Raw genomic sequence first — 23,155 nt, forward strand, 5'->3', positions numbered from 1 at the left:
CACACTGGTCCCTCATGAGTCTAGACAAAGCACAAAGCCCTCATAAACCTCAATTTACTTATCAGTAAAACAAGGTAATTCCAAATCTGCAGATATACTGTAGGGGTTAAATGTGGTAACTATGTAATAAACACTCTGAATTCCAAAGTCTTATTAGGTATTGTCTATAAAAACACTGACACCAAATATGTCAAACAGTACTCTTGTATTAAAAATGGGTATATCGGGGCTGGGAATATGCCCTAGTGGCAAGAGTGCTTGCCTCATATACATGAAGCTCTGGGTTCGATTCCTCAGCACCACATAAATAGAAAAGGCCAGAAGTGGCGCTGTGGCACAAGTGGCAAAAAGAAGCCAGGGATAGTGTTCGGGCCCTGAGTCCAAGCCTCAGGACTGGCAAAAAAAAAAAGGGTATATTACATTTCTACCAAAGCAGAACTCTCCAATTTACCTGTTAGCTTACTCTGAAATTTATAACTGAAAAAACAAGATGATTCTAAACCCAAAAGTACTTGCTCCTTTACAAAACATCTCTTCACATTGCTTTCATAAAAAAATGTTAAAGGAAATGCAAAGAGATCAATGAGGAAAAAGGGAAGAACTGCGTATACACATTTACTGGAGAAAAGCAATGCTAAAATGCAGTCTCTCAAAAGGGAATTAGGTTTAAGGTCTTAAACATATACTCGAAAGTATATTTCTACAAGACTATCCTTGCCCCAAACATCTTGTACTAAATCAAGAAACATCAGCCATTAAGAAAAGATGTTTAAAAGCCAGGTGGGCTTCTGGGGGATGGAAGATGGCGCCGCCACAGTAGGGAGGCACCCCAACTCGCTCCAACTGAATAGTGAGCTGGGAATTCCAGCACCCAACACCCCATCAAGAATCCAGCAAACCCAACAACCAGAAGCAACAGAGGAACTCAGGAAACGAAAAAGAACAAAAAAAGAAGAGCCTATAACCTGCATGGAGCCAGAAAATCTCCAGTGTACCCTCCCCTCCCGTCGACCCTGGCCCGAACAGGGCCAGGCTGGGAAAGGGGACCCGGCGCCAGCAAACCAGCTGCCAAAAAGTCACGGCAGGAACACAGAGTCCAGACGGCAGGAGCTCCACAGACCCCAGAACTGAGTGCAGACCACAGAGACACGGGAGTTGCGGGACCGGACGGCCGGGATCAGCAGGGGAACCGGGAGGTGCAGACGGGGAGAGCCGGGGCAAGCTGGGGCCACCACCATCAAACGACCGACCGCCGCACCCCAGCACCACAGCCCCGAAAAGCCCACGGCGGTGCGGGATGCTCACACAACCTAGGACCAGTAAGTTCCCCTTTATCCCCCCCCCCCCACCATGGGAGACCAGCTCTAGCAGAGACCCAAAACCTACAAAGAAGCTAGAGCTCCCTCCCTACCCGAGGGAACAAAGGAGCCCGCCACAAGTCAGGCGGCAAGGGGCCCCTACAGACTCTGGGAGGACACAGGAGCTAGCAGGGGCAGAGCAGCGCCAAGGCAGCAGAGGAGCCTGAGCCGTGCTGCACCAGCCCTGCCCCCTCCCCAACAGGGGCCCGGGGACCAGTGGGCATTGGAAGCCCCACCTGAGGCGCCTGGTCCTCGCGGACCTTTTGAACAGCAGTCACAGGCTCACTGGGCCCGAACGCGCGCCCCCCTCGCAGCTGAGGCACAGAGTCTGTGGGCACCAACCCGCGCCCAGACACTTGGCCCAGCTGGGGCTTGCGCATACCGCCCCCCCCCCAGTGGACTCAGAGAGGGTACAAGCTCCCCCTGGCAGCTCGGGGCATCACGTCCCCGGAGGAAGCACCGGAGTGCACACGCATGCGGCCCCCCGAGGGCCAGTGTGGGCCAGCGTGCTAGCCCTCCAGCAAGAGGACCTCCTGCCCAAACCTACACAGGAGCTTTGCACAGGTGGGCAGAGCCCCGAGTGGCAGCGCCCGCTCTGGTAGGCGCACTTCACACAGGTGGGCAGGGCCCCCCAGCAGCAATGCCCGCTCTGGTAGGCGCAATCTGCACAGGTGGGTGGGCCGCCCCTCAACAACACCGGCCCCGGAGCAACCCACACAGGTGGGCGAACCGCCTCTCAGCGGCAAATCTTAATCTGAGAGGTGAGCTCCTCTGACCAAGGTACCAAGTGGAAAAAAGAACCAAAGAAGAGAAAAGCCTCCACACCATGCTGAATCAGCGACCAGCAAACCCCCACCAGGGGCACACTTGGGTCAGCACAACACAGCGGCAGGACACTGTCACGCAGAGAAAGACACAGAACCTACCCACCGCCAAGTGCAGTGAGGGTGACCACCCCAGCAACAACTGAGACGGTCACGCTCATTCATTGGGCAATAAGGTTCAACAGCCAAACTCAAACCCAGAGCCAGGACACCAGGACACAAGGCTCCCACTGATGGACCAGTGGGAACCAGCACAAAGCCAACCCAAGGAAACCACCTACAGACTCCCAGATGCGCAAATCACAAAAAAATATTGCAAAGTACATGAAAGGGCAAGCCAACTCGCCAGCTCCAAAAAGCAGTATGACCAAAGAGGAGATGGAGAATAAAAAAGCAACTGAGGCTACGATAGCAGAAATGATGGAAAGCCTCAGGAACGAAATCACAAAACAATTCCAGGAGTTTAGAATGGAAGTCTTGAAGGACCTTCAGGAAACCAAGAAAGAAATGGAAGAAAAAAATGGATGCAGTGCAAACCTCCATTAAAGAAGACCTTCACATCCTGAGATGCGAAATGCACGAAAAAAATAGATTTAAAATACAACTCTTTAAAGGAAGAAATTTCCACAATCAGAGCTGATCTGGCAACCATAAATAGCTCCCTGACATCCATAAACTCCACACTTGAATCCACAGCACAAAGAATTGACCATATTGAAGCCAGAATCTCTCTTTTGGACGATGATGCAGCTGACAAGGACCAGAAAATTATCACACTCCAAGAAACGGTAAAGCTCCAGGGCAGACTAATCCAGGAGCTGGTGGACAAAGACAAGAGATATAATCTGTGCATAATTGGAATAGAAGAAGGAGCCAAATGCCAGAGCAGAGGGCTTCAACATATTTCAATAAAGTGATTGCAGAAAACTTCCCCAGGTAACTGAAGCCTATAGGACGCCTGGCAGACCAGACCCTAGAAAATCCTTGCCCAGGCACATAATAATCAAGACTACAGATCTCAAGAATAAAGAGCAAATTTTGAATGCAGCCAAAGCGAAGAAAGAAATTTATTACAATGGGAAAAGAATCCGAATAACGGCAGACCTCTCCACACAAACCTACCACGCATGAAGAGAATGGAAGAACACCATCCAAGTCCTACAGGCCAACAACTGCCAACCCAGAATAAAATATCCAGTGAAGCTAGAGTTCATATTCGAGGGAAAAACCAGATCTTTCCGTAGCAAAGAGGATCTAAAGGAGTATGTGAATAAAAAACCACCCCTACAGCGAATTCTAAGAGGGAACCCCACCCAACAGAAATCAGGACACACAGACAGAAACAGAAAGGAACTATAATAGCCAGAACCCAACAGAAAGAACAGCTCACTAAAGACAAGGGAAAAAAAAAAAACTACAATAGCCAGAACCCAACAGAAAGAACAGCTCACTACAGACAAAGAAAAAAAAATACAGAGGAAAAACAGCCTAACAGGAAAATGGAAGGGGAAAAAACACTCTTATCCTTAATCTCTTTGAATATAAATGGTATCAACTCTCCGATAAAGAGAAGCAGACTGGCAGAGTGGATCCGCAAACAAAAAGTGGGCATCTGTTGTCTACAAGAGACCCATCTTACAGCAAATGATAAAAACAGGCTCCAAATGAAAGGATGGAGCCAAGATCTTCCAAGCAAATGCACGTACCAAAATGGCAGGTATAGCCATCCTGATCTCAGACAAGCTGGACTTCTCATTAAAATCAACTCAAAAAGACAAAGAAGGACACTACATTTTAATACAAGGAAAAATCCAGAACCAAGACATCACGGTGATAAATGTATACTCACCGAACAAAAGAGGCCCTACATATGTCAAGCAAATTCTCACAGAAATACAGAATAAGATAGACCCAAACACAATCATAGTGGGTGACTTTAATACCCCACTCTCACCAAGAGACAGAGCCAACACCCAGAGGATTAGCAAGGGAGTTGAGGACCTAAGTAACACCATATCCCAAATGGATCTGACAGATCTATACAGAATCTTTCACCCTACAGAGACCCAATAAACCTTCTCAGCAGCCCATGGATCATACTCCAAAATAGACCATGTCATAGCCCACACAAAGAACCTCAGCAAATACAAAAGTATCGACGTCATCCCATGTATTATATCTGACCACAGTGGAATAAAGGTAACCCTCAATAACAACGGTTACCACAGAGGCTATACACATTCTTGGGAGGCTAAGCCCCTCACTGTTATCTAACACTTGGGCCACAGACCAAATTAAAGATGAAATTAACAAATTCATAAGCCACAATGACAATGAAAATACATCACAAAGGAACCTATGGGATACAGCTAAAGCAGTACTGAGGGGCAAGATCATTGCCCTCAGCGCTCACATTAAAAGAATGGAAGCACAGCAGGTAAATAACCTCACGATGAAACTAAAACAACTGGAGAAACAAGAAATGATAGAATCCAAAATGACTAGGAGAGAGATCACAAAGAGATAAATCTGATTGAAAACAGAAAGAGCATTCAACAAATAAATAAGACTAAAAGCTGGTTCTCTGAGAAAATAAATAAAATCGACAGACCCCTCGCAAGACTTACAAAAAAAGAAGAGACTCATATATGTAAAATCAGGGACTCCACTGGAAAAATTACAACAAATACAATATTCAAACAATCATAAGGAACTATTTCCAGAACCTCTACTCACTAACAAACAATAATTTTACAGAAATGGATCGATTCTTAGAGAAGTATAAACTCCCCAAACTGAACTGAGAAGAAATAAATCAACTAAATAAACCAATAACTTACAGTGAAATACAGGAGGTAATCAAGAGCCTCCGAACAAAGAAAAGCCCAGGCCCAGATGGATTCACCAACGAATTCTATAAAACCTTTAGTGAGGAGCTAATACCAATACTCCTCAAACTCTTCCGTGAAATAGAAAAAGAGGGAGAAATCCCAAACTCATTCTATGAAGCTAATATTATACTCATCCCCAAACCAGGCAAAGACCCAACAAAAAAAGAGAACTACAGACCAATATCACTAATGAACACAGACGCAAAGCTCCTCAATAAAATATTAGCTAACAGGATCCAGAAACTGATCAAGAAAATTATACATCATGACCAAGTAGGCTTCATCCCACAGTCACAAGGATGGTTCAACATCCATAAATCAATCAATGTAATCCACCACATCAACAGAACTAAAATCAAGAATCACATTGTTATCTCAGCCGATGCCCAAAAAGCCTTTGACAAAATACAACATCCAAGGAAGAAATCAAGCTATCCCTATTCGCAGATAACATGATCTTATATCTGAAGGACCGAAAAAACTCAGTCCCCAAACTCCTAGACCTAATAAGCCATTTTGGCAAAGTAGCAGGATACAAAATCAATCCACAAAAGTCAGCAGCTTTTCTGTACACCAGCAATGTACAAGCCGTAAAGGAAATTATGGAAATAATTCCATTTACAGTAGCCAAAAAAAAAAGAATAAAGTACCTAGGGATCAATATAACCAAAGACGTGATGGACCTATTTAATGAGAACTATAAAAATCTAATAAGGGAAATCAAAGAAGACACAAGGAGATGGAAAGACCTCCCATGCTCATGGGTAGGCAGAATCAATATAGTGAAGATGGCCATATTGGCCAAATAGTTATACAAATTCAATGCAATCCCCATCAAAATCGCAGCTGCATTCTTCACTGAAATAGAGAAAGCAACCTATAAATTCATATGTAACAGCAAAAGACCTAGAATAGCCAAAGCAATTCTAGGCAAAAAAAAGCAGTGCAGGAGGTATCACAATACCAGACTTCAAGCTCTACTATAGAGCCATCATAACAAAAACAGCCTGGTATTGGTATAAAAACAGACCTGAAGACCAGTGGAATAGAATTGAAGACCCAGAAATAAAACTTCACTCTTACAGTCAGCTGATATTCGACAAAGGAGCTAAAGACATACAATGGAATAAACAAAGCCTCTTCAACTACTGGTGTTGGGAGAACTGGGCAGCCATATGCAGAAAACTCGAAGTAGACCCAAGCCTATCACCATGCACCAAGATCAACTCAAAATGGATCAAGGACCTCAATATAAGGCCTGAATCCTTGAAACTACTGAAGGATAGAGCAGGAAAGACGCTAGAACTTAAAGGCACAGGAAGGAACTTCCTGAATAGAGTCCCAGGGGCACAACAAATAGGGGAGAGACTCGACAAATGGGACTACTACAAATTAAAAAGTTTCTGCACAGCTAAGGACATAGCCACCAAAATAGAAAGACAGCCAACCATATGGGAAAGGATCTTTACCAGCACAGCAACAGACAAAGGCCTATCTGTCATCTACAGAGAACTCAAAAAACTAAGCCCCTCCAAGCCCAATAAACTAATTAGGAAATGGGCAAAGGAGCTAAAGAGAGACTTCACAAGAGAAGAGATAAAAATGGCAAAGAAACATATGAGGAAATGTTCAACATCCCTGGCAGTAAAGGAAATGCAAATAAAAACAACCCTGAGATACCACCTCACTCCAGTTAGAATGGCCTATACTCTGAACTCAGGCAACAACAAATCCTGGAGGGGGTGCGGGGAAAGAGCAACCCTTCTCCATTGTTGGTGGGAGTGCAAATTAGTACAACCACTCTGGAGAACAGTATGGAGGTTTCTCAAAAAGCTCAACATAGACCTACCCTATGACTCAGCCATACCACTCCTAGGCATCTATCCTGAACAATAGGTCCCAAGATATCAAAAAGACATCTGCACTTCCATGTTTATCGCTGCACAATTCACAATAGCCAAAATATGGAAACAACCCAGATGCCCCTTCACAGACGAATGGATCCAAAAAATATGGTACACAATGGAATACTACATAGCGATTAGAAATGGTGAAATATTGGCATTCGCAGGGAAATGGTCAGAAGTTGAACAAATAATGATGAGCGAGACAAGCCTAGAACACAGGAAACAAAGAGGCATGATCTCCCTGATATATGACTGTTAAGGTGGGGGGAGGGGGAGACAGTAGAGACCAGGTCTGTGAAACAAAAAACTTCTTGTCAAATGGTATTTCCCACAGGTGTGGGTCAGCGACCCTACACTATATAACTAAAACCAAACAACTACTCAACATATAAAGGTCAAAAATTGACCTCTCAGTGGATCATAATAGCTCAAAAGCTATGTATGTACGTTCATATAAGTCTATTTTCGACATATTGTCTAATATCGATATTACATTTAAAGTCCTAGGCGAATTTTCTTTGGCGTAGGCCACATGGCTATTGTATATGTTTTTGGTACATTGTATATTGTATATATGTCTACTGACCTAGGGATGGGAAAGAAAAACAAGATGTAAGATATCACAAGTAATGTACACACTGCCCTACTATGTAACTGTACCCTTTTGGCACAACACCTTGTCAAAAAAAAACTTTTCTTTAATTAATAAATAAATTACAAAAAAAAAAAATGAAAGCCAGGTAGCTCACACCTATAATTCTTTTTTTTGTTTTTGCCAGTCCTGGGCCTAAGCACTGTCCCTGGCTCAAGGCTAGCATTCTACCGCTTGAGTCACAGTGCCACTTCCTGCTTTTTCTGTTTATGTGGTGCTGAGGAATCAAACTCAGGGCTTCATGCATGCTAGTCAAGCACTCTACCACTAAGCCACATTCCCAGCCCCTCACACCTGTAATTTAGCTGCTCAGAAGACTGAGATCTGAGGTTCACAGGTCAAAGTCAGCCTGGCAGGAAAGGCCATGAGACTATCTCCAGCTAACCACCTGAAAACTGGAAGTGAAGCTGTGTCTCAAGCGGTAGAGTCCTAAACTAGCCTTGAGCAAAAATGCTCAGGGGTAGTGCCCAGGCCCTGATTTCAAGCCTTAAGAATAAAAACAAAAAAAGAAATTTAAGTAAATTTCACTCAGCCTTATAAAATGATCGAATGAAACAGTAGTAAGAGCACTGATGAGTTATGCAACCACTCCTGTGATTTCCCTAGTTCTGGGACAACTTTCACACAACTTATAGGAGGAGCCCTCAGACCCCTACTCTTCCAGGAGATTCACATGTTGGCTATTCCCTGACCGGCCTCCACTTCCCTGAGGAATGGCATCCAGCAATCTGTGAGCCAGGACTACAGGAGGATAAAGGAGAAATCAGGAGAAGATCTGCTAAGTAGCACAAAAGTCAGACTATATAGCATGAAATCATACTTTTTTGTCTCTCTGTTTCATCTTCATGGTTCTCTGTTCCAGTGAATATCCCAGTTTTCTGGCTGCTTCTGTGAGTTTTTCATCTATGCTTTTCAAGAGGCTGGTTTTCTTTTTATCTGTTACTTCTTTAAGTTTTTTCATCAAAAATAATCTGAAAAGTAAAAGCCTCATTATATTGCTGGCCACTATACACAGAAGTTAAAGGAACTAAGATAAAAATGTCAAATTCAAGTAAGAAAGTCAACAAAATAATCACCAATGGTTCTCTCAAAATTTCTATCAGGTTTCATCAAAAGAAAAGTAGTATTAATAAAAAGCTGCCAGTCAGAAATAGAAAATGATTTGAGTTTGTATTGTATATTTACTATAGACATTGCAGTAAGAACCATTTTAAAGCTGAGATTAGCCAGGTGCCGTGGCTCTCTCCTGTAATCCTAGCTACTCAGGAGGCTAAGATCTGAGGAACTCAGTTCAAAGCCAGCCTATAAAGTCTGTGAGATTCTTATCTCCAATAAACTACTCAGAAAAAGCTCGAAGTGGTGCTGTGGCTCAAGTAGTAGAGCTAGCTTTGAGCACAAAAAGGCTCAGAGACAGTGCCCAGGCCCTGAGTTCAAACCCCAGGACCAGCAAAAAAAAAAAAAAAAAAAAAAAAGAAGCTGAGATTAAGTCAACTTTTAGTTTGAATATTAATATTCACTGCTTGAATATTAAGATCATTTTGGAGAAGTCTGGAATAAAAGGGAAAGACAGTATATAGATATCAAAAGGTTTTTTTTTAAAAGAGTCAAAAAACATTAGATATTTAATTGATTTTAAAATGTTAACTTCAAATTTGTGCTTACTTTAAAAATAGAGTAGAAAAATGATGCTGTTTTATAAGCTTATATAAAAGCATACTCAAAAGAAATTGTAAAAGACGGTAAATCAAATATATTACTGCCAGTTAAGAAATAATTTTTATTTATCAAAAATGCATTGAGGGCTGGGGATATAGCCTAGCGGCAAGAGTGCCTGCCTCGGATACACGAGGCCCTAGGTTCGATTCCCCAGCACCACATATACAGAAAACGGCCAGAAGCGGTGCTGTGGCTCAAGTGGCAGAGTGCTAGCCTTGAGCGGGAAGAAGCCAGGGACAGTGCTCAGGCCCTGAGTCCAAGGCCCAGGACTGGCAAAAAAAAAAAAAAAAATGCATTGAGATTTTTGCCGGTAGTACGATAAGTGAAGAGTAAAAAACAACTGGAAAACTCTTTCCTCTGCACTCAGCTCCAGACCTCAGGCAGAAACTCATTTGTATCTGCTATCTACATCTGCAGGTTTATAGTACTCACTGTACCACTGGCTGAATACTATAATCGGCTTAGAACATTGATACATTTCTAGTGTGAGTCTTCAGTCCTTTTCACAGATCAGAATATGAGACACAAAGATACTCAACTTTCCCAAGCTCAATGCACTAGCAAGGGTGCACTGAGGCACCACAGAAAACCAAACCACCAAAACCACATTAACCATAAAAATGCAAATTTAATGATGTCAAGTGTGAACTGATGTTCTCAACTCTCTGCATATAGGGTGTTCAACTACTCTGACACTTACTTGCAATCTTTATTTTTTTTGGCCAGTCCTGGGCCTTGGACTCAGGGCCTGAGCACTGTCCCTGGCTTCCTTTTGCTCAAGGCTAGCACTCTGCCACTTGAGCCACAGAGCCACTTCTGGCCGTTTTCTGTATATGTGGAGCTGGGGAATCGAACCCAGGGCCTCATGTATACGAGGCAAGCTCTCTTGACACTAGGCCATATCCCCAGCCCCACTTGCAATCATTAATACATATGGAAAGGGACCATTCCCTTGCCTACAACATTCTCCTTGGCATTCTTTCTAGCAAAGTCTTGTATAGTCATGAAGTTCCTGCATCACCTTCATTTCATTATCATGACTATCTCTCAGCTTCAAACCTAATCTCTAACACTTCGCTTCATCATGTTTTTAAGGTAAGGTGCAAAGTACAAATTGAAAGTAACGTTACTTACTTTCTGCCATACTTTGGATTGAATCCAGGCAATTGCATATGGAAGGCAAACACTCTAATACTGCAATAGACTTCCAACCCCAAGTTAAACAATATTCTATTACATAAAATAACAATTTATAAAAGTATATTTTCATGGAGAACAGCAAAACAGAAGTACATAAAAAAACTACATAAAAGCCATGGAAATAATCTCTAGAAATCTGCAACCTTGGTTTAATCCCAATTCTCTTCTGTAATGTACTACTGTAACATATGGACCGATGTTTAATTAAACAGAGGAAAATCAAAATAAAATATTTTCTTACTTGACTGCAGCAAACAAATTATCTCCACTTTGAACAATTACACAGTTCTTCTTTGCTTCATTTGTACCAACATATACAGGAAGCTCATCAGGAGAATCCCTTTAACAAAAGATATTAAAAATATTTCATAATTTACATTATATTTATAAATTATATTGCTTCTATAGATGATCATTTACACCTATAAAAAACTGAAACAAATTTGCTATACTTAAGCTTCAAGTTTCTTATGAATCTATATGACAAATCTTATTCATAGAAGAGAACCTGAAATTAAGATTTTTACTACCCTATGACCCAGCCATACCACTCCTAGGCATCTATCCTAAACAGCAAAACCCAAGATACCAAAAAGACATTTGTACTTCCATGTTTATCGTGGCACAATTCACAATAGACAAAATATGGAAACAACCCAGATGCCCCTCCACAGACGAATGGATCCAAAAAATATGGTACTTATACACAATGGAATACTACATAGCGATTAGGAATGGTGAAATATTGTTATTCGCAGGGAAATGGTCAGAACTCGAACAAATAATGTTGAGTGAGACAAGCCTAGAACACAGAAAACAAAGGGGCATGATCTCCCTGATATATGACTGTTAACAAAGGGAGACGGAGAGACAGTAGAGACCAAGTCTGTGAATACTGTATATGTTCTTGATACATTGTATATTACATATATGTCCACCTGACCTAGACAAGGGATAGAAAAACAGGTCGTAAGATATCACAAGAAATGTACACACTGCCCTACTATGTAACTGTACCCTTTTTGCACAACACCTTGTAAAAAAAATTATGTTCAATTAATAAAAAAATTGCAAAAAAAAGATTTTTAATATCTATTATTAGTCCAAATTCAAAGAAAGAACACAGACTGCCCTTTAAAGGAAGTAGAGAAAACTACAATCACTAATCACCTTCATTTTAGAGTCTGAAAGAAAGGAAACCAAAAATAAAAATGATGGAAAAATAAAAGATAAATAGGGCAAAGGACTACCAATTTTAGTGATGGATATAACCAAATCCTTGTATTTTAGAAACAAAAAAAACCAGTTACAGAGCAGTTAAGCTACTCTGAAGGTTCTAGTAAGTTAATGTCAAAGTCAGAAGCAGAATACAGTAACCCAATTCTTGGCCCCAGGAACAGTCTTATACTTCCGGGGTACATTCCACCTTCCCCTCCATTGTCTTAAATTTAGCTTTTACCTAAAGCACCACTAGTAGTGCGAGTGGACAGATCTTTTTACAATATTTCTATTTCTTACCATTGTAAGCATCTCTAGGTATTAATTTGGCTCTCCTAATATTTCTATCAGGTATGTACACTTATTATCCCCATTGTTTCAGAAGAGGAAACTGAATCACAGAGTCATAGTCACTAATGACTGACATAGGGTCACCAAGATAATAAAGGGTAGGAACATTCTTTCTGGTTCCAGAGCTTACCCTCCAATGCTGACCCTTAAAGAGAATTTTACTAGCTTATGAGAATTTTACTAGCTTATGAGAAACTTATAAAGTTTGTGACAGCTCACTCTTAATTACCAGCTGCCATTCTGATACCTGGAAGCACATGAATTATTGAAGTAAAAAGGGCCGTTCTAAGCTACTGGACAAAGCTGAGATAGAAGACAGCTGGAATCTAGGAGTTTGAGATCAACATCAAGATTTAACATATAGTTAAACACTGTTTCAAAATAACCCCCTTACACCAGCTGCTCTAAACTATTTCTCCAGCTAAAGGAGCTCTTTTGAACATAAAAGGGGGAAAACATTAAACAATAACTGGTAATACTAATACTAGAACAATAATATTCAACCAAAAAAGTTCACCATCCTAGAGTACTTTAAAAGTAACAATAGCAAGAATAATAGATGGCTCATGTATTTTGCAGTAAGGGAAAAATGGGCTTTTACCTTGGGTGGTAGATTCTACATACACTCACTAGTAGGCAGTATTTTAGAGAAGATTCTTTACCTGAAATATCCCATGTGGTACTGAGTTTTATTATCTCCAATGATAATGGTCTGAAACTCAGGAGGATCATAGTAAAACCTCCAGTGAAGATTAAAATTTAAGCTTGTGGATTTTTTCTTGGTTTTATGTTTTCCAGCAAGGATATCATAAGGACCCACTAATCGAAGTCCAAGGCTTGTGGAAAGTGAATCTATAAAGAAAGTTAAGTTTATTCAGGAAACACTTTCTGTAAACAAATAGAAAATAGTAACTTTTCATTTGTAAACACAGAATTATCTTAAAAAACAAGCTTGTAAAATTGAAAAATATAAAGTCTTTGAGAAGATGTTATCAATACTCTAAATGGAAGAAAAAAATCAGAGTATTATACATATGGATTACATTTAGGATTTCCTCTGAAGTTTACCAGTTTCACACTTCAAACTTCACTTCACTCACTTCATCTCATTCCTTATTTTTGCTAAAGCAAGCCTGTTTTGCATTCTTATAGTGATAAGAAAGCCACAAGCACTTCTGCCTCCATATGACAATGCTGTCATCTACAAGTATAGAGTAAGGGAGAGACAACAAAGATAACACACAGTATAGATTTAAAAAAATAAGAAGAAAAATTCCTTTCCATTCTCTGTTCCTCGGCTAATTATTAGTCCAGATTCCCTGGATTCTGGTCAGCTTCTTCCCATTGAAAAACCCATCTTTCTCCAAATACAGATTACAGAGGTACAGTGCCAAATAAAGCCTTAAAGTCATGCCTATGCAAATGTACAACTTGTAGCCTTAGATGTGTCCTCGATGTTTCTCTTAAGAGGGAAGAAATCCTGGTCCCCTGAGGCAGGCAGGATCCAGTTGTATTAGGAGGTACAGATGGAGAAAGCAGGAAAATTCTTTGACAAAGTAAAATATGAATAAAGGCATGGACATACATCAGAGATGGGAAAGGAACAGTTCAGCTTAGCTTAAGGATTAAAGCAACACAGTCCTTGAACTCAGGGCCTGAGCACTGTCCCTGGCTTCTTTTTGCTCAAGGCTAGCACTCTGTCACTTGAGCCACAGCGCCACTTCTGGCCATTTTCTATATACGTGGTGTTGAGGAATTGAACCCAGGGCTTCATGTGTATGAGGCAAGCATTCTTGCCACTAGGCCATATTCCCAGCCCCTCATACTAAGTTTTAAAGAAACAAGAAAACTAGAACTCTTCATCTCATTTACCAAAGATAACAAGTTAATAAACAGCATTCAGCAGTAACTTCATACTTTCCCATACTATGAAAGGTATAAATGCATATTTTAAAAGATTTTTCTCCCCTCCCAGTTTTTTTGTTGTGCTGAGGATCAAATCCAGGATTCTGTACATGCGAGGGTGGCAAATGCTCTACCACTACAATACATTCCCAACCCCACATCAGAATGTTTTTGTTTTGTTTTTGCCGGTCCTGGGGCTTGCACTCAAGGCCTGAGCACTGTCTCTGGCTTCTTTTTGCTCAAGGATAGCATTCTGCCACTTGAGCCACAGTGCCACTTCTGGCTGTTTTCTATATATGTGATGCTGGGGAATTGGGCCCAGGGCTTCATGTATACCAGGCAAGCACTCTTGCCACTAGGCCATATTCCAAGCCCCAGGATATTTTATGATTTGCATTTTTGCCCTCCTCTTTGTTCCCACTTATATTTTCTCCTATCAAAGAATGGAATTCATGAAATCATATGCTACTGCCAATACAATAGCTGCTAGTGGAATATTAACTTTTTTTAACTTCAGAAACAATTATGAATTATTTTTATCCTTGTTCTAGTTTCCTGTCTGTTCTATTTGTAGAGATAGCTCCATCACTATGGAGCAACTTACCAGCTGGGTTTTCAGGATCAAGTTCTTCACAGAACTTCCAGAAATGATAGAAATCTTCAGGTAGAGAAAGCTTGTAATGATTCTCTATTTCTCTTCGAAGATCACTGGAGATGTCAGCTTTACAAGATTTACTCTTCTTCACATCAACTGTCTTTTCACACTGAAAATTAGCATACACAACTTTAAGTCTCCAAAAGTAATTTCAGTAGCACTTTGCATAGCTATATTGCTCATTTTTCTTCACCCATCTTTATAAACTGTGTGCATGTTTTAAACACTCTAAACAGAATTAATGCATCAGCTGGCTTCAAACTCAAGATTCTCTTCCCTCTACTCTGAGTAGCTAAGATTATAGATGCAGTATAGGCCCAAGTTATTGTTCTTTTATTTTTACAGGGTTTGAGATTAAGTCTAGATCCTTGAACACACTAGGCAAGTACTCTACCAAGCATTCTATATCCCCTTTGAACAGGAGGGATGTAAGTAATTTCTAACATGTCTGTTATATAATTGTGCTATGTTATATAATGCTACTAGCTATCTAACACATTTCTGTAAAGGATGATATACATAATTCAGAGGCTACCTATTTTTAATTTTCTAAATAGTCATCTCTTTTTCTTATAGGGAACCTAGTTCATTTCTTCAGTATTCCTAACCAGGGGAGAAATCTATCTTCCACTCCCAACCCCCCCAAGATATTTAACAATGCCTGGACCTGGTATGGACTTTGGAGAAAGGAGTGCTAGGGGAATCCAGTGGGGTAGAAACCAGAGATGCTGCCCACCATTCTAAAATGTACAGGACAGGTCCCCTCAACAGGATTAACTGGCCTAAATGTCAAGAGCTAAACTTGAGAATTCTGACCTAGATGTTTCTCACGTTCTTTCACTTATCTTATAGACTCGTTTACCTGATGCAACATTAGGGAACAAAGTCTACAAAATTAATTTATGAATCAGATGGTAAATACAAAAATGGTCATGAGGAAATAAAGAGAATACATGAAATGCCTATCAACAGGAGAATACGGTTTCACAAGCAATGGAGTTTTACAATTAGTGAAATATTTGTCGTGGTGACTCAGAATAATGAAGAAAAAAGTCCTGACGATTATAAGCAGCATGGTAGTTTTTATAAAGAACTAAACAAATATTGTTTATGTATACACACATAGGAGACAGAATTATAAAAGGTAAGGGAAAATACAAAATTCAACATGGTAGCTACACTGAACAGTGGCTACAGGAAGAGGCAGAGAGAATAAGAGGGGAACACATGCATACATGTAGTTATGTTTCAGTTCTTGGGTTGATCAATGGGCTCACAAGTGAGTGTTACAAAATTAAAAAAGGTAAAAGGAGTAGAAATTGACAAATTTAATACACCAGGGATTATTATGCATTTATCTGAAATCATGAAAAAGTTAAACTGAACAAAAGGACTTGAAGTATGGATCCCCAAACAGATGTCAACAATAGCAAACAATTACTGTAATAATAATCTTAAAAAGTAATGACTATGTGCACTTGCTTATTACTATCTTATGCACTTTCTATGGATTCATTCAATCCTCAGTATTACCTATGAGCCAATATTTTTATTCCCATTTTACGGATGATGAGACAACTAGAAAGCTCAAACAAAGATTTACAGCCAGGTTTAAACCTGGCTCCAGAACAGCAATTGTTTACTTCATCAGGATGCTTATTCCAACCTCTAATACAGAACACATTAAGTCCTAATTTACCTATCTTGCTTTTGTAACTATCTTTAGTTAGACTCTCAAAGGATGACTTAAACTAAGATGTTACACAGCCAGTCTACCTTGCTGAAAGGCAGTTTTGCCTCATGGATAGGATACTTGGGTTGACTTCTGACTCTGAATTCCAGCTGTCACCATGGACAGGTTAACTAAACACCTTTGTGCTGTTCTCTCATCTATAATAAAGGCATAAGTAGTACCTGTATCATCAAAGTTGTTACCAGGAATACTATAATCACTTAACACATAAAACATTCGGCACATAACAGATTAATGCTATATACGACCAGCTACAGTTTCTATAAGATCCTCTTCACCTCTGGTATTTTCTTTTCTTTCTTTTTTTTGCCATCCTAGGGCTTGACCTCTGGGCCTGGGCAATCTCCATGAGCAATTCTGCTCAAGGTTAGTGTTCCATCACTCTCTGCTTCCCACTTTTTTCTGTGATTCAACGGAGTTTCACCGACAACTTTCCTACCCACACTGGCTTTGAACTGGGATCCTCAATTCTCAGCCTCCTGAGTACCTAAGATTACAGGCATGAGCTACCAACACACCTAGCAGGTATTTTTTACTGATTAAGCCAATAATAATACCAGGCCATTGTACCTTAGAAGAAACTTTCAGCATTGCCCTAACTCAAACACCAGTTTAACATCTCCATATCCGTCACAACTATAATTGGAGACAGCTGTTCCTTAATGTTCCTGAAAAGCATCACCCAATATGAGAGAATGTTCATAACCATGGTCCTTTCACAGACCTTTGAACAATGTCTCACCCCATTCAGTTTAAAAGAACACTTGAGTCATCTTTTGCAAAACTTCACTTATCACAATGACACTTCTTTCCTGCTTAATTCCCCTTCCTGCTACAACTGCTTATGACTCCTGAAATTATAAAACTAAGAGAATGCATATGTTTTGTTCCCCTCCCTCACTGGTGCCTTTAGTCCAGCTGCTTCTCATTCTCCCACTTCCCAGGCTCCAGCCAGGCTTATCGCTCCTTGGCACCCCCACATGCCCGACATATTATTATTATTGTTGTTGTTGTCAGAGGATTTTTTTTCTTCTCTGCCTTCATGATCCTTTTTCGAACGTGAGTTTCCCGAACGTCTTTACCAGAACTTGTCAAATCCTCCTTCAGTGTTTCCACAACTACTCGCCACACATCTGCGTTATAATCTCAAATTTAAACTTTTTTTTTTAAAAAAAAGCGCGACAGTAAAATGCAAATTCCTCCTGAACCGTTAAGTTTTCAACGTGGCAGGATGGAGGGATGGACTGTCGGTGGCTTTAGCCGGCTTCCCCACGAGCAGCGCCCAGACGAGTCGTGAGAAGTGCAAGGGCGCAACGCGGCGGACCCGGCTCCAGGCCGGCCTGGGCAAGACGACGAGTGGGCAGCCGGAGACTCCCGGGCACCCGTGCAGGCTTTCGAGGACGGCGGGATGAATGGAATGAGCAGCCCTCGAAGTCCTACCTATCACCTCGAACGCCCCGCGGAGCCCGCACGGTCTCTCGGGACAGTACCTGCTGTCCCTCCCCTCCGAGCCGGCGCTTCCCGCCTCCGCCACCTCCACGGCCGCCGCCACCGCCTCCGACCATTCTGCAGCAGCAGCAGCGCCCGCGGCGACCCGCGTTCCGGCTGCTTCCGAGCATCCCAGACTGCTTCCGGGTTCAAAATCCACCAATCCGAAAGCCGCGCCGCTGTCGGGGTGCCAATTTAGAGGGGAAGCCCCGCCCATTGCCCCGCCCCCAGGGGGCCGGGAGCTGGGCTGGCCGAGGCCCCGCCCGCTGCCCTCCGCAGGTCTGGACCTGAGCTCCGGGGACCCCGCCCCGCAAGCCTCGCCCGCCGGGCCCCGGCGCGCTGAGGCCGCCCGAGGTGTCGAGTCTGGATCCAGTTAGGTGACCTAACTTTTCCGGTCAGACGTCCACTTCTGCCAAAGTTTACTGTAGGATGCTACCCTCACTCCAGCCCCTTCGTGAGCTTTTAAAACGTCAGCTGTACAGCACTAGTTTGAGAAATTATGCTTAAAGTTTAATCTTTCTTTCTCCTTCATCCTTCTCCCTCCCCACACTGTACTGTTTGTGCCTGACTCTGTCCCCGAAGTAAATCAATCTCCTTTCCCATCCCCCCCTTCTCCACCTCCCCCGTCCCCATCCAGACACTATCCCTGAAGTAAATCAATCTCCTTTCCCCTTCACCCCATCCTCTCCCCTCTCCACCTCTCCCACCCCCTCTTCTATTCACCTCCACCATCCCCATCCAGACACTGTCCCTGAAGTAAATCAATCTCCTTCTCTTCCCAACCCCACTATCCACACACTTTCCCTGAGGTAAATCAATGCCCCCTCCTCTCCCACTCCTCCCTTCCCCTACTTTCTCCCTCCCCCTTCCCTCCCCCTCTTCTTCTCTTCCACTTGTACTATTCCTCCTTGAGATGGATTCTTCCAGTCATCTTCTTTTCTTTGACTCTGCTGTCTGCGTGAAACACCCTCATAATTGAGGAACACTGCAAACAGACGCTGTTTCTTTTTCTCTGTTCACCTCCCCCCCCAAAAAAAAATGTGTTCACCCTTAATCTCACGTGTGTTTTGGCTAAGCAGTGAATTAGTGTTGTTGAGAAACCCTGTGCCAACAGGGTTTCTTTTCCTTTATAGGTGAGTACTTTTTTATATATTAATTAACCTGCTTTCCTCTTCTTGCTTTGTGTCAAAATACTTTTAGGATCTCCTCTTAATTACCAGTGTTTTGAGACATAATTATGCTATGCATTTGGTCGTGGGTCTTTTTTCACTTCCATTGAGCTCATGTTTGATTTTATTTTTATTTTTTCCAGTACTGGGGATTAGGGCCTACAGGCACTGGCCCTTAGCTTTATGCTCAAGGCTGGCGCTCCATCACTTCAGCCGTGGCACCACTACCAGCTTTTCTTGTTGGTAGTTTTAGATAAGAGTCTCACAGACTTTCCTGCCTGAGCTGGTTCCAACCCTCCATCCTCAAATCTCAACCTCCTGAGTAGCTAAGAGTATAGGCATGAAACACTGGTGCCTTGCATCTTCTTGTCTTTTTATTCTTACTTTATGTGTGGCTTTTTCAGCTTGGATAATTCTGTGAAATTACTTTCTTCATAATATTTCTATTCCAAGTGCCCTTTTTATTCTGTTCTTTTTATGATGTCACACTTTTCTTGAATGTAGCTCCTTTTATCACCAAAAGTATAAAATACAAGTTAAAAATGTTTCCTATGGTAACTGCCTTGACTGATTCTTAGGCACCTTTTTTTGGTCTTTGTCCTATGCACTAGAGGCCTTCTATTTGTGGGATGATGCTTGCTGTCAGCTCACACATGAAAGTAATGCTCTGCAATAGTCCTTTAGGGAAACTCAGGGCTTTCCAAGTGCTAGAGAACGTATAAGATAGTTTACCAAAGGCATAGCTGTTGGTTGTTTTCCAGAGAGTACTCTTAATACTTGTTTTGAAAATATTTTTAAAGATCAATGAGGGAAAAAGGCTGGAGAATCTTAATAATTTCAGTAAATACACTGTACAAATCAGGAGTCGCCAGAGAAACAGAACCAATAGGATATCTGTCTACTTACCTATCTACCTACTTATTTACCTCTACCATAGTTCACATGGCTCTGTGGGTGGGCTGGGAAGTCCCACAATTGTCAGTAGGCTGAAGCACCTGTTAGAGCAGATGCTGTAGTTTGAAACCCTAAGAACCAGAGCGCTGATTGGGAGCTAATGGTGGAGAATCCAGTCAAAGTCTGAAAGCCCAAGAACTGGGATCCTTGAGAGTAGCAAAAGATATAAAGTTCCACCTCAGGAAGTCTGATGTAGAGTAAACCCTCCCTTGATCCACTTTTCTGTTTTATTCAGACCCTGAATGGATTGGTTCATGCTCAACCATGTTACTGAGGACAGTTTGTCCTTCTTTTTGTTTCCACAGAACCACTTAGAGATAATGTTTAATCAGTCATTTAGAGATCCTATGATCAAGTAAAGTTGACATGTAAGATAAACTGTCACATAGACTTTTACTTCAGCCATTACTGTACTTGTGCTTTCAGCTGTGACTGCTGTCCTTTGATCCATAGTCCTACTACAATATCTCCAAAGAGAAAGAAAAGAGTTGTGCATGTTACAAGTTGAGAATGGTGGTGGTGTGGCAGTGGGAGTGGGGGTGGGGTAGAGAAGGGTATAGAATGTTCCCTTGGCTTTACCAGGGGAGAGAATCTTTCCTTTCCACTCCTTTTCTTTTCTGGGGTGCTGAGTCTCACACACGATAGACCAAGTACTGGATCCAATCCAAAGAGAAGATCTAGAAATCTAATAGCTTCTGGGACTTTTAATGATCTGTGTCCACTTCATCCTAGTGCTTCCGATTCCTGAGCCTGTGTGGGTTAGCAGTGCTAGTCACCTCAACTCTGGCCTCAACTCTGAAATTACTCTGGTTTCAGTTTCCTGAACTTGGCCATGGTAGTTTTCCCTGGTAGTCTTTAGTTACCACTTGCTGAATAAGCCAATTGTATCTTTCAAAGGTTCCAATGTTTCTAAGACATCATATTTATACTGGGTGAAAAGTAAAGCTGTTTCAACAGTTCATTTTTTTACTCTAATTTCTTATTTCTTTATTACAATCCAGATAAAATGCCACACATTAGATTTTGTACGAGAACTGCACCTAATCACCTTACTCTATTTTTAATGTTTCTGGGGATAGAACCCAGAGCATTGTGCATGTTAGGCAAGCACTCTATTGCTCAAGCTACACCTCCAGCTGTCGCTTAACTGAATACCATGAGGACCAGACCTAAAATTCCATGAAACTAGTAATATTTGAATGAAGCAACAACCCAACAACAGAGGACAATGGTGTGAGGCGCAAGCTCAGTTAATGCAAGGAGTTCACTAACTGATAATCAGAAAACATCGAAGGCAGCCAAGATTAAGAACTGGGAAAGCAGCCAAGGAAACAGAAGATGGGAGCTTGGGGAGCAGTTGGCACAGGATCCAACTAGATATTATGGCTCAGTAATATCTGTCTTACCAAAGTTTTCACCTCACCATGCAGGGTTTTTTTGTTTGTTTTTAACAGTTCCTGAATACAATGTTAAAATAAACATTAACTTCATAATATTTGACTTCTGTAGAAAAAAAACTATAAGAAAATTAGCACATTCTACCATTCAGCATTTTCTATATATTTCTTACATTTTTAAAAAATAATGGAGATAATACTTGACATAATATTTGTGTTTGGCTTTAAAATTAGAGCTTTATGTCAAGTGCTTCCATCAAAATTTCAGTGGCTACGTAAGTGTACTATTAAACAGATATTTTGATAAAATTAGGATATTAGCTATAATATTATAATATTATTGGCTATTTTCACTAAAATTGTCCATTACTACAACTATGTGCTTAACATCTTTCTATATAAAGCCTTAAAAACTATTTTAGCATAGTATTAAGCTTGGATTTTCAGAAGAATCCAAAAACAGGAGAGAAATAAAAAAATAAATATCTTCATTATGTATTGCTTTGTAAATAAGACAATTTGAAATTGGAACAAAATATGCCTAAGGAATATTAACAACTTAATGTATTACTTAAAATTAAGAAATAAGCCAGGCATGGGGGCTCACACCTGTAATCCTAGCTACTCAGGAGGCTGAGATCTGAGGATAGAGTTTCAAAGCTAGCCCAGGCAGAAACGTTTACCCCCCCACCCTTGTCTCCAATTAGCCACTCAAAAACAAGAAGTAGTGCTGTGGCTCAAATGGTGCAACGCTAGCACAAAGTGGCTCAGTAACAGTACCCAGACCCCGAGTTCAAGCCTTACAAGCCTTACAAAATTCAAAGTTCAAGCCTTACAAAATTAATTGGATGATTAATACCAAATAGCACATTTATCATCCCATTGATGTTTCTATTCATCATTTAACAAATATTCATTGGGAGGTCACTCATGTGGGAGACACTGTGGGTAGGCCCTGTGAGTTCCAAATGGCCTCTAAATTGTTTAGCCACTGTGCACCGGTACCCTATAATCAGTGGCCATCTACTCTAAACAAATTTCCCAGAAGCTCTTTCTCTAGGAAGAAGAAGAGGATTCAACATTATTCTGTTCATTCATTTTTTTTTTCTTTTTTTGCCAGTCCTGGGTTTGGACTCAGGGCCTGAGCGCTGTCCCTGGCTTCTTTTTGCTCAAGGCTAGCACTCTGCCACTTGAGCCACAGCGCCACTTCTGGCCGTTTTCTATATATGTAGTGCTGGGGGAATTGAACTCAGGGCTTCATGTATAGGAGGCAAGCACTCTTGCCACTAGGCCATATCCCCAGCCCCTGCTCATTCATTTTTATACAGATTCATGAGGGCTGGTAAGAAGTTGGCAGCTGCATGTGAGGACAGTTGCAGGAGGAGGGATCCACAGGTGGGAATGAACCAGGACAATTTCAGAGTGGTCCAGGAAGCTTTGCACTAGGACAGATGAAAAAACGTTATTAAGCCAATATTGAGAGATGTGTGGGAAATTAGCTGAGATGTGGGTCACTGTTGCTGTGCCGCAGATGTATAGACATGTCTTCAAATGCTCCTCACTAGGATAAACAGAAGAAACACTTTTTCAAAATTAGAGTCATACTCTTATAGCAATAGGCATTTCTCCTTGGGGCAGGGGGCATACATCTACTTTTCCACAGCTAACATAGCTCCTCAATAAACGACTACTGAGAAACTGATGATAATAGCTTTAG

The 23,155-nt window shown here is 41.4% G+C and overlaps 1 protein-coding gene across 4 annotated transcripts in view; it reads right to left on the minus strand.

The window, feature by feature from the left end:
• The window catches only part of LOC125339644 (histone PARylation factor 1), a 30,968-nt gene extending 12,918 nt beyond the window's left edge, over positions 1-18,050 (minus strand). For all 4 annotated transcript variants that reach the window (XM_048330870.1, XM_048330871.1, XM_048330869.1 and 1 more), the window contains exons 1-5: positions 17,921-18,050; positions 14,627-14,786; positions 12,780-12,969; positions 10,790-10,888; positions 8,453-8,603 (exon numbers count right to left, since the gene is read on the minus strand). In XM_048330870.1, the coding sequence (XP_048186827.1) occupies positions 8,453-8,603; positions 10,790-10,888; positions 12,780-12,969; positions 14,627-14,786; positions 17,921-18,049 (729 nt within the window). In that variant the 5' untranslated portion in view covers position 18,050. The remainder of the gene's footprint in view (positions 1-8,452; positions 8,604-10,789; positions 10,889-12,779; positions 12,970-14,626; positions 14,787-17,920) is intronic.
• Positions 18,051-23,155: the final 5,105 nt, after the last annotated feature.

Source organism: Perognathus longimembris, chromosome 21 (genome assembly GCF_023159225.1).
Source record: "Perognathus longimembris pacificus isolate PPM17 chromosome 21, ASM2315922v1, whole genome shotgun sequence".
NCBI lineage: Eukaryota > Metazoa > Chordata > Mammalia > Rodentia > Heteromyidae > Perognathus > Perognathus longimembris.